The sequence below is a fragment of the Malania oleifera genome, chromosome 2, assembly GCF_029873635.1.
Source record: "Malania oleifera isolate guangnan ecotype guangnan chromosome 2, ASM2987363v1, whole genome shotgun sequence".
NCBI classification, from domain to species: Eukaryota; Viridiplantae; Streptophyta; class Magnoliopsida; order Santalales; family Ximeniaceae; genus Malania; species Malania oleifera.
The window spans coordinates 148643608-148655824 of NC_080418.1; the positions used below are offsets into that span (position 1 = coordinate 148643608).

At 38.0% G+C, this 12217-nt stretch overlaps 1 protein-coding gene across 1 annotated transcript; it reads right to left on the reverse strand.

Annotated features, from left to right (window-relative positions):
* Positions 1–3333: 3333 nt before the first annotated feature.
* LOC131149045 (uncharacterized) lies at positions 3334–10381 on the reverse strand. The gene is made up of 8 exons (XM_058099089.1): positions 9153–10381; positions 8786–8965; positions 8412–8659; positions 8093–8299; positions 7930–8016; positions 7756–7857; positions 7272–7659; positions 3334–3511 (listed from the first exon to the last, which is right to left on the reverse strand). The coding sequence occupies exons 3-7, from the start codon at positions 8433–8435 to the stop codon at positions 7570–7572; spliced, it is 510 nt and encodes a 169-aa protein (XP_057955072.1). The 5' UTR covers positions 8436–8659; positions 8786–8965; positions 9153–10381; the 3' UTR covers positions 3334–3511; positions 7272–7569.
* Between the last annotated feature and the right edge of the window lie 1836 nt (positions 10382–12217).

The following is a 12217-nucleotide window of genomic DNA, read 5'->3' on the forward strand; positions in this document are numbered from 1 at the left end:
AGCAAGGATCCAAATCAGGTATTATCGTTTTTCGATTACCTAGCTGACAATGTCCTACAGTGAAATACACTATACAATCAGGCACCCATGACTGCACACCCTATCAGCACAATTAGTGGTAGAGAAGCATATGAACCACAAAATTTTCCAGATATTTCTCTGCTTTAACATCAGCCACAATAGATCCCTCAGAGCTGTACGCTGTCAGAATTTCTTGAGGATAGCATAACACAGATGGCGAACATACTCCAGCAGTTCATGCAAACTCAAGTCAATCATAATAATGAATTGCGGGATATCATTAATGCCATAAGCACACAGTTGGACATCTTAGAAAACGAAGAATTGCTCATGGAACCTCAACCTAATCCTCAAGAGTACCAGCAACCACAACAACAAATGCACGATGTTCTCTTTGAGGCAGCAGAGGCCGCCATCACTTTGAGAAGCGAGAAAGAAGTTCCACAACCTGAGATGCTCATCACCGGGCAACCAGTTGTCCTAGAACCGGAAGTTACGGCTAAAATAGATGAATTCAAAGAAAAATCAGAGGAAACAGGCTCAGAAGCGAAGCAATCAGTTAATGAGGAGACTGATACCAATACAGAGTATCAACCTGCGGTACCTCATACTCAGAGCTCAGAACCCATGGAACCATCACTCCTGACCGAATCAGATGTCAAGGAGCCGAATGTGGAAGCAGACCCTTACAGTGGTACGATGATATGTACACCCGATAAAGAGGGTGACCAGACTAGTGAATGTCTCATTTTCCAGGAAATTAGTAAAGCTTTTAATGTTAATGCTTCTGAAGAACTACAGGTAATTGCTCCAATAACTTTCCATCACACGTTAGTTCGGAAAGAAGTAAATCTTTTGGAAAATATGTTGAATAAAGACCATTTCTTGACAACACAAGAGGGTCGACCTGCACACGTATTGTTTGGTATTTTGACACGCATTAATTCATTTGATGCTGATTTTCGTGTAGGTATGAAAACTGATCCACTGTGGCGGCTCAAATTTGGAGAACCGCCGGTGCAATTTATAGACCTTCGGCCACCAGACAAAATTCCTCTTGAGTTTTCACCAGACAATTGTGATGTTTTTCTTTCCTTTATTTTCCTTTTATTTTATTTTATTTTATTTTTAGTTAGTTTTCAGGTCCATTTTCTCATAGTTCGATTTTTGTTTTCCATTATTTTGCCACTCAGGTATGCCCTACTTTTCCCGTGCATAGTCTTTTACTTTAATTCTTATGTGTGTGTGTGTCTATAAATATATATATCTTATACTATTATTTATTTTATGAATTCAATTTAGTAATATTTAATTAATTAATTAATTATAATTAATCTTAATTAATTTATTTATTCTTTCATACTGTTCCTTTTATTTGTTTATTTAATTAATTAATTTAATAATATTTAATTAATTAATTGATTAATAATAATAATTAATTTTTTTCCGGTTACTACACATTATACACACATACAAAATCCTAACAGCGGAAGTCATTTCAAATTCGTATATACATCCTATAGTGAATACACATACCAGAGTACAAAACCATCCATAAATACAAGTCTAATACAAATCCTCTAGGGAAACCAAACCACCCTAGCTCAAAATACTCACCCTAGCTACTCAGGATATCTACTCCCCTCTATCTCGGAACTCTATCACTAGGACTATCTTGGTTTCTTGAAATATATAAATGATTGAGTGAGACATATCTTAGTAAGATGGAATAAATTATCAACAGTTTGTGGCAATATGAGATTCATTATATCATAACATATAAGCATACCAGTGTTAGTATTTTCTGAGAAAATATTCCATTTCACATTTACTATCATATAGATATGCAAAATAAGCTTTCAAAAAGCTTTTGATTCCATTTCCAAAATCATTCAGTATAACCCAAATTTACTAGTGAAGTTCCTGAGAATAGGAAAGCTTACCCGCTCATACAAGTAACTTCCCTCTACCCTGATACCGTTTGCAGCCTAACCTTATTAACTCGAGTTTAGCTACAACTGGTACTTAATAGAACACTCACTTTACTCAGTAAGCCCTCAGGTGGTGTGTTTTACTTCGTTTTCATTATTTATTAACTAACACTATTCATTCCTCATTTCATTATTGTTTCCATTTTTATATTCATTTCCATTCCCTTTTCCTTTCCATTGCCATATCTAGCTCATGAGTGTCGCCACAATGAGGTATCTGTGTCTGTACTTATGGCTGCCCTGAGGATCTCGCTCCACGTCATGCTTCCCCCCCATGAATAGGGTTGTACGGCCCGAAAGATGGATTGACCTAACCGAGGCTGGTCGACTCGGTTAGGTCAAATGTCACCATATATCTCATGTCTGTAGAATGGCTGGCTAGCCAAAGCGCTGATCCGACCTCAAGGGGCACAACAACTCTACTATACGACTCAGCCTACTGCCACGCCACACGCTCCATTAGCCCATGTGGTTGCACTGCTCCACTAGCAACGATACCGTGCTCTCAATATCATAACTCATAATTAGGGTTTCCATAATCATCCATCAGGATTTCCACTGCTGCATACCAACAATCATTATGTGGTATTGACATTTCATCCATCACATGTCTGTATTCCCCGTATGGAATTCCACACACTACAAAAAAAAAAGATTATTAGTGACGGATTTAAACCATCACTAATACTCATAAAATCGTCACTAATAGTATTATTAGTGACGGATTTATAGTAGTCGCTATACCAGTCGTTACTAATAATTATTAGTGACGAATATTCCAAACCGTCACTAATAGTAAAGTATTAGTGACGGATTAAAATCGTCACTAAAAACCTAAGCCTGTCACTATAGTTTCTACACCGGATTGACCAAGAATCGTCACTAAAGCCATAGTATTAGTGATGGTTTCAAAATCATCACTATTACTCCATTATTAGTGACGGTCATGAAACCGTCACTAATGCTCTATTATTAGTGACGGTTTTAGAACCGTCACTATTGCTCTATTATTAGTGACGGTTTTAGAATTGTCACTATTACTCTATCAGTGACGATTGTTAAGTCGTCAATAATGCTCTAGTATTAGTGATGGTTTTAGAATCCTCACTATTGCTCTGCAGAGCTATTATTAGTAACAGTTTGAATTCCTTCACTAAACCTTTTAAAAAGGGATATTAGTGACGATTTTGAAACCGTCACTAAAACTTAAATTGAATAATTATTAGTGAAATTAATTTTGTTTCCAATTATTAATTTCTATAAAAATCTGTAATTAAATTACATTTTCTTATACATTCATAATTGCAATAAAATTCATAAATTATTAAAAATTCTAATTCAAATTAAATTACAAATATGTTATACAAATTCAAATTTAAATACAAATATATTATATAAATTCAAATTCAAATACATTTAATCTGTTCAGATAACAAAGAAAGTTTTCAGCTGCGTCCATAGTGCATGACATCGTACTGACGTTGTCACAGTTGCAAACCCTACAAATTAATTAAGAAAGTTAAAAAAATTAGTATACGTTTTTTGAAATATTTTGGCAGCATTTCTCCTGTAAATATGAAATTTTCCATAGAGATACTCCAAACCTAGGTGTTTACGATAAACAGTTCACAATAATCCAACTAGTAATTAATTTTGCGAGTGCACAGGAGTTTAATATAATAAACATTAAATAATGTAACGTGTTCATGCATCCCATAAAACACATATATCAGAATATAGTGGATTATCCCCATAAACAATATTTCATAGAGAATAGACACAGTTGGTATGAGATTCACTATAAAATGAAAATCCCAAGAAAGAGAGCTCCTCTCCAAAGAAAAGAAAGAGATTATACGTGCATTGTGAAGAGTGGAAATATTAAGAAGATGAAGTATCATTTACTCGAACGACTGTAACCAGGCCAAGCATCCTCCCAAAATCAAACCCTATTGCCATTAGCTACTCTAAAATGAGTGGGAGGAAGGAACCAACAAGCAAAGTGGGAAACAAATTTCTACAAACTTGCATGGGAAACAATACCACTTCCTCTAGTGTTCCATCCATTCTGATGGACCCTATATTACTTTTAATCTCCTTTTTTGGCAATTAACAATTAATTTTTGGTTGTACATAAATTAAACTTAAACCTTGAAACATAAATAAGAGACTCCAACCAAAATTGGCATAACCACCAAGCAAGCAAGAAATTAACGAAAAATTATATCATATAGTCCAAAATTGGTCTCATGAATTTTTCTTTCCTTTCCCTAAAATTTTCAAAAAAAATTTCGACAACATGTCGTCTATCAAATAGAACATTTCCCAAACCTACAAGTCACAAAAGCATGCAATTCACAATATTTTTGCATCATACAGATGCCATTTAGATTAAGACGTACATGCAACAACTTAAAAGTATCTACCAGCAGGCAGTACACATCATTGCATCAGCCAGTGTATGTGTGGCGTTCCAATCAAGCATGCAGTCCTAATGTCCACTATCAGCATGCAATTCACAAGATATGTCAATCCAAGCATGCAATCCAGAAGTTAAATCATGTATTAAACTGAAGTTAGATATATACCCATCTCTAGCTGCAATGAGGTTATGGATGACAGAGAACGACGAGGCCGTGGATGGTGGTGGTTGCATCAATGATTCTTTATCTAGTTTACCCGGAGTTTTTTTTCACAATTGATTTGAAATGCGATAAGCCTGTCCATGTAGATAAAATGAATTTTAGCCTTTCATCTGATAGGTTGTCGCTTATAATTAAGTTATGATTTAAATATTAATTTTATTTCTCTTGAATCTTGCCTTGTGGATGCAATGATTGCAAGAAGGACATCAAGATTCAAGCGAAATAAAATTAATATTTAAATCATACCTTAACTATAAGCGACAACCTATTAGATGAACGGCTAAAATTCATTTTGTCTACATGGGCAGGCTTATCGCATTTCAAATAAATTTTGAAAAGAAACTCCGGGTAAACTAGATAAAGCCCCTCCATTCATTGTATACACATTGCAAATGATATGCTCACTATCAAAAATAGAAGTTATCAAAAGTAGACCTAAAAGTTAATTAACAAACCCTTCTCAATGACAGAAAAATCTAAGGAAAAACCTACATAATTATAAATCCAATGTAAAAAATAAATATACTTTATAAAATTGCAAAGTTCATATTACTTTCAAGTTTTATGATACAACTCCCAATTATTCCTATATTGTTTCCAAATCTCATCCAAATCCCAATTATTCCTATATTGTTCACATTACCTTGAAGTTTGGAGTATTGGACTCTCAACATGAAGTCTAACCTCCTCCTTAGTAATACTATTTCTTTTGCACAAAGTGTTTTTTGTGGGAGAGAGGCAGATTGTGTATGTTATTTTTAGTAGACATTTAAGTGGTAGGATGTTCATCGTACAGAGAAAAAGGGCATTGTGTTCAAATTAGATTTTCTGATTTTGAGAAGGCATGTGATTAAGCTAGTTGTGAGTTCTTGGATAGAGTGCCTTTGAGGAAGGGGTCAGGTGTTACATAGAGGAATTAGACAGGGGGCTGTTTATCTAATGCTTTTGTGAACCACCAATATGGATTGGAATCTCTAATGAATGTTCGTTCTAAATTAACTAAGTCTACATTGTCTTATTTATTATGATTCCTAAGATTCACTCATCCTTTCAAAAATATTTTAACATTAAACGACTAAGCCAATCTTTTCTTTTTGTTTGGTCAAATTTTAACGCAATTTCGGCAGCATGTCGTTTGTAAATTGGACGTTTTCCCATAAAACCTGCACCTGATAGGTTCAAATAGAGCATTTATAACAAGTTGAAGGCACACGAGAACCTATATCCACAACCAGCATGCAATACACATTAACTGCATCCGTTATGCAGGAGGCATTCTAGACTAGCATGCAATCATGTAGCATATTCACGACAGTAATACATGCCAACCATATCTTAAATTCAGAATATAAATAGCAGAAAAGATGCTTAAGTTTCCATTTGTTGGACGAGGAGAAGATAAGGCAGTGTAACCAATGGGGAAGGAGAGAATGAAGTGGAATTCGACTTGTGGGTTAATGGGTATTTCTGAAAATGTGACATGTTTGAACTTAGCTTATGTAAAAACGTCTGTTTTTGTCAACTCATGATATGCTATGGTCATTTGGCAGCCACTCAGGTGGGACAATTCATGAAGTTTGAAGAAGCCTCCGAAACATCTTCGAGACATGGTGGGATGACAACTGCAGGGGCAGTTCCTGTCCTTCAGTTGCCAAAATTACAAGAAAATGTGTGCAAGTTCATGTTCTTCTGTTGAATGGTTTGGACAAACTTCTTCTTTTTTAGGGGGGTGGGGGGTTAAACTAACTGAGTACAGCCTGCATGGCTTCTGTATATTTGCTGGATTTTGTTCCGTGTGTTGGACAACTTGAATCTTTAGAAGTAATAGTCGAGGTAGTAGTTGTGATAAACAGTAAAATATTAGTTACAGTCAGTTGTTTTGGAAAAATTGAAGATAATTAAGATTTTACTGCTTATCACCACTACTACCTCGACTATTACTTCTAACGATTCAAGTTGTCCATTACACAGAACAAAATCCAGAAACTATATAGAAGTCATGCATGCTGTGCTCAGTCATTTTAACCCCCCACCCCCCCCCCCCCCCCAAAGAGAAGAAGTTTGTTCAAGCCATTTAACAGAAGAACATGAAGTTGCACACATTTTCTTGTAATTTTGGCAACTAAGGGACAGGAACTGCCCTTACAGTTGTCATCCCATCATGTCTCGAAGATGTTTCAGATGCTTCTTCAAACTTCATGAATTGTCCCACCTGAGTGGCTGCCAAATGACCATAGCATATCATGAGTTGACAAAAAAAGACATTTTTACATAAGCTAAGTTCAAACATGTCACAATTTCAGACATACCCAGAAGTTCAATTCCACTTCATTCTCTCCTTCCCCATTGATTACACTGCCTTATCTTATCCTCATCCAACAAATTGAAACTTAAGCATCTTCCAACTTCATGAATTGTCCCACCTGAGTGGCTGCCAAATGAGCATAGCATATAATGAGTTGATAAGTTCAAATAGAGCATTTATAAGAAGTTGAAGGCATACGAGAACCTATATCAACTACCATCATGCAATACACATCAATTGCATCCGCTATGCAGGAGGCATTCTAGACTAGCATGATTTAACATGAAACTCAATTTGTGATCATAATACCTTATAATCAATTAGAGGAGCCACCCGCATCATCTTGTCCAGATCGGCGCATCCTTTCCTCTAACCGCGCCTGCCTATCCATCATGGCTTGCATCTGGGCTCGAACGGTGGAGAGGTCCGATCTTAGTTCCGCGTTCTCCATAGCAATCGTCTACATCTATCTAGCCATCTCCTGCTTATCATACTTGGCCTCTCGACGCTGTCGTTCCATCTTTGCACGAGTCGCCGCACCCATGGATGATGATGCTGTTGGGGCCATGTATCCACTTCCAAGACCTTTCACCCAGCTCCCCGCTCATTACCCAAGCACCTGGGAAGTGATCTCGAAATCTGTCATGTGCGGACTCCCCTCTGAAATAGGTGCATCCCTCAGCTCGACCATCCGTGCCTAATTTCAATCATGAAAATGATAAAGAGGAATAAGTAAGACTACAACTTTGATGTTTTGAATAAAGTAATAAACTAAATCTTTCTCTTCACTTACATGTCGATCCTGCGCACCCTTGCACCACTCCCCCGATCGCCGTTGGTGTATTCTCTGATACAGATCCGGCAACAGCTGCTCTGTGCCAGTCTCGGGATCATGCTACATTATCATATAAGTCATCATTACTATTATGTCATGTAATGGTCAGATAATTTTATATATTGTAATTACCTGGCGATGATTTACAAATAGCCTCGATCCACCGCAATGCATCGTAGGGAGTTTGCTGCAGTTCGTAGCATTTGTTTTACATATGGCCTGCAAGGAAGATGTCATGCCAACATATTAGGGACATCATTCTGAAAAATTAGTGATTAGAATACAAACACATCACCTGATAACGCGGGTCGCGGAAATGGCGACAGACCACGTCCCAATCTTCTTGGGATATCTTATCGTATGGCCGCGCTTCTACTTCATCTCCCATTGCTAGAAAATGGGAGCGCATTTTTGAGCGATAGCTCTTAAATTTATTACACAATTGGACGTCAACCACGCTCCTCACATGGTCATCCTCGAGGATGTCCATATCAAACTCCTCCTGCATATATAGGTAATACAATTACAATGTTAGACAGTTGTTAATTGGCTAGTATATTAAAAGTAAAAAAACATTTAAATTAAAAACAGCTATATAGGGTTAGGGAACTTACCAAAATGCGCATGTAAAGGACCATGTGCTGCTCCTGAGTCACCTAGGGCTAGCTGAATGTGGTGACTGGAGCATACTATCAGCATATAATGCCGAGCTCCCTCGTCCACTTGATGCACCAATCGTTTAGCGGGGTTGTGTATCTTGGAGGAATGTCGATCTGAATCCGCTCTTTAGTCCTATCCAGGTGCTTCTTCATTGACATGTTCTTTACTGCACCACGGCCTGACCTAACCGTGGATGTAGATGCTAAAAGTAGAGTTAATTTAAAAACAACATTCTAATCATACACGTGAATAACTATCATCAACAGTTGACATGTAAATAAATTAATCGTATCCATACCAACACTGCTCATGACAGTCGGCAACTTACCCTGCATGTCAGTCGCATAAGTGGTATCCATGTCTGGCCGAGGTGCTGATGGCTCAGACAATGGTGCCGCCATATCAGTACCGATGGGCTCCGCCGGTCTCGAGGATGTCAGATCATCCTCATGCGATGTAGTAGTGGGCCTGAAAGGAAGTCTCCAACGTCAACCTCTTGGTGCCATATCTGCAAATAATTATACAAGTCAATATAAGAAGAACGAATTTTTAAGTTATTTACACATGTCAGATACATAGTGACAAAAATAGACAAGTACATATATGAAGTACGAATATTAGATGGATGCAGCAGACATGAATTTTTAAGTTATTTACACATGTCAGATACATAGTGACAAAAATAACATGCTTACCCCACTATACGTCCTCAATATCCATATCATCCTCACTTTCTAAAGTGTCTTCCTCTTCACTACAGTACTCGATCCCTGTTTCATCTTCCCCATCAGTTTCCTCATCGTCGATGAAGTGAATGTCTATAGAAGGTTCAATTGTAATGTCAACAGCTCCTACGTGTTCTGCCCTAGCACCATCCTTTTGTAATGGTATAGGATCAGCGCCTTCTTCAACAACATCTCTTTCAGATTGCGCTGTTGCGTAGATAGATGACTCATCTTCTTGGAATGCAGCCTCACTGGCACTCATCTCACTATCTGCCACTTCTACAATTGCGTACAAACTTTGGGGAGGAATCTTTTGAGCCATGTGCCATTCACCCTTCAATTTGGTGTCTTTAAGGTAAAACACTTGTTCTGCCTGCGTCGTAAGCACGAAAGGGTCATTTTGATACCAAGTCTTGCTAAAATTGACACTGGTGAAGTAGGCATCGGTGTTTATCCCAGTCTTTTTATTGCCGATGTCCCACCAGGTACACTTGAACAGGTGGACGACTTTGTTTGCTCCATAGCTAAGCACTATAATGTCATCCAACACACCAAAGTAGTTAATATCTTCATCTCCTTCTGTGCCTAACACTGCAACCCCACAATTTTGGGTTCTTCTATGCAGTTCGAGGGACTTTGTATGAAATCATAACCCGTTAACAATGCAACCGTTGTAGCGGTTAACTCGTTGATTGGGGCCACATGCCAACGCATACAAATCTTTACTTGTCGTTGGTTCCTTATTGTAAAACATGACTTTCATCTATAAAATAAACAGGAGTTTAGAAGAATACCGTCAATAGTGAAACCATACATTGCTTCTAATTGAAGCAATTTTTGTTACTTACACGACTCCCAAACCAATTGATAAATTCCTTCTTATGTCTTTTATCAACATTCTGTTCATTTTGGGCCAGGAGTTCAGCTTTATGTTCGCTATATGCAACAGTAGTACATGTTAATGTCAAGAAAGTATATAATTATGCATATGTAAATACAATGCAAAGTAAGGAGTTTGGAACAACGAACTCGATATATGGAATAGTTTTATCACAATTGTTGAGGATGTAAAAATGAGCCTTTTCTAGGTCGTCAATGTCAATGAAATCGTAAACTTGTGCACCGAGAGGCCGAATATTTTCTCGAAATATAGAGATCCTGAGTTCTTCATCTTCGGCATTAATAGCATGAACGTCTACATTTCGCTCATCACGAGTGAACATTGTGTCAATATCATGTAGATACATTGAGCAAAATGCAAGACATTCACTGTCAATGTACGCCTCAATGATTGAACCTTCTGACCGTGCCTTATTGCGCACATACCCCTTCAAAGTCGACAAGAACCTGTGCATTTTATGTAGCATTATAGACTTGTAGACACAATGAAGAAAAAAAAATTCAAACAGGGAAATCACGTGACCATTATACAAGGACTTTATACTTTACCTCTCAATAGGATACATCCAACGATATTGAACCAGTCCTCCAATTATGGCCTCCTTTGGTAAATGGACAGTTAGGTGGACCATCACATCGAAGAATGCTAGCGGAAAAATTTTCTACAGCTTGCATAGTATGATCACGATGTCATCCTCTAATTGTTCAAGTACGTCTACGCTCAATTTTTTTGAGCACAACTGCCAAAAAAAGATTCCCAACTCAATCAGCACCGATCAAACATCTTTAGTCAAGTGTCCACGAAGGAAAACGGGTAGAACCCATTGTAGAAGGACGTGACAGTCATGACTTTTCATTCCTAGCATCTTCCCTTCCTTCTTATTTATGCATCAAGCTATGTTCGACGCATATCCATCGGGGAACTTCACTGATTTCAACCAGTCGAAGAATTTATTCTTCTCATCCTTTGAGAATGTGTAACAAGCTGATGGCATCAGAATTTTGTCCCCATCATGAAACAGGTGCAGCTCAGGTTGTATTCCCATGTCTTCCATATCTCGGCAAGCATTTGCGGTGTCCTTTGTCTTCCCATTTATATCAAGCAATGTACCAATGATATTCTCACAAATGTTCTTTTCGATGTGCATGAAATCCAAGTTGTGGCGTAGTAGAAGATCTTTCCAATATGACAACTCGAAGAAAATGCTTCTCTTTGTCCAATTCAACTCCCACTCAGCGCGTTTTCTTTTTCTACTGGTCGATGGTTTCCCAAATTTCACATCTCTGATCAACCTTAGCTGGTTTAACATCTTTTCCCCACTTAGCCGCCTTAGCGGCGACCTCCGTTCAGGTTTTCCATTGAAGCTTCTGACGTCACGAGTCCTCCAAGGATGTCCAATTTGTAGAAAATGACGATGACACATAAAGCATAACTTGGGGCCATGTTTCAAGGATAAGGACCCAACATCCTTATTACATACTAGGCATGCTAAGTAACCTTTTGTGCTCCAACCTGACAGGTTGCCGTATGCGGGGAAATCATTAATTGCCCACAAGACTGCAGCATGCATCCGAAATGTTGTCCGGTTTGCACATCAAATGTATCCACTCCTTTTTCCCATAATTCTTTCAACTCGTCAATTAATGGATGCAGGTAAACATCAATGTCATTACCAAGTGCTCTCGGTCTGGGAATCAGCAGAGACATATAAATGAAAGATTCTTTCATACATCGCCATGGCGACATATTGTATGGCATCATCATAACTGGCCACATGCTATATTGGTTGGTCATGTTACCGAAAGGATTGAACCCATCTGAAGCAAGGCCAAGTCTGATGTTGCGAGGATCACTAGCAAACCACGGATGTATTTTATCAAATTCGGCCCAAGCTTCGGAGTCCACTGGATCGCTAAGGGTGTTTCCATCTTGAAGACTTTTCTCTTGATGTCATCTCATATCTGTAGTAGTCTTTTTGCACATACAATTGTTGAAGCCGTGGGATTAATGGACAATATCGCAAAACTTTTTTGGGAATATTTTTACCCTTCTTCTGATTAGTTCTATACCTCGGTTCACCACATTCTGGGCACTTGTTCACATTTTCATGTTCACCATAAAAGAGTGCACAATC

What these genes read in the sequence shown, in the direction of transcription:
- LOC131149045 (XM_058099089.1), bottom strand. Translation starts at nt 8,435, where the DNA reads ATGGTCCTTTACATGCGCATTTTG. An exon ending in TCCTTTACATGCGCATTTTG is followed by an intron (nt 8,300 to 8,411) that starts GTAAGTTCCCTA and finishes CTATATATGCAG; the next exon opens with GAGGAGTTTGATATGGACAT. An exon ending in TCCGCGACCCGCGTTATCAG is followed by an intron (nt 8,017 to 8,092) that starts GTGATGTGTTTG and finishes TCTTCCTTGCAG; the next exon opens with GCCATATGTAAAACAAATGC.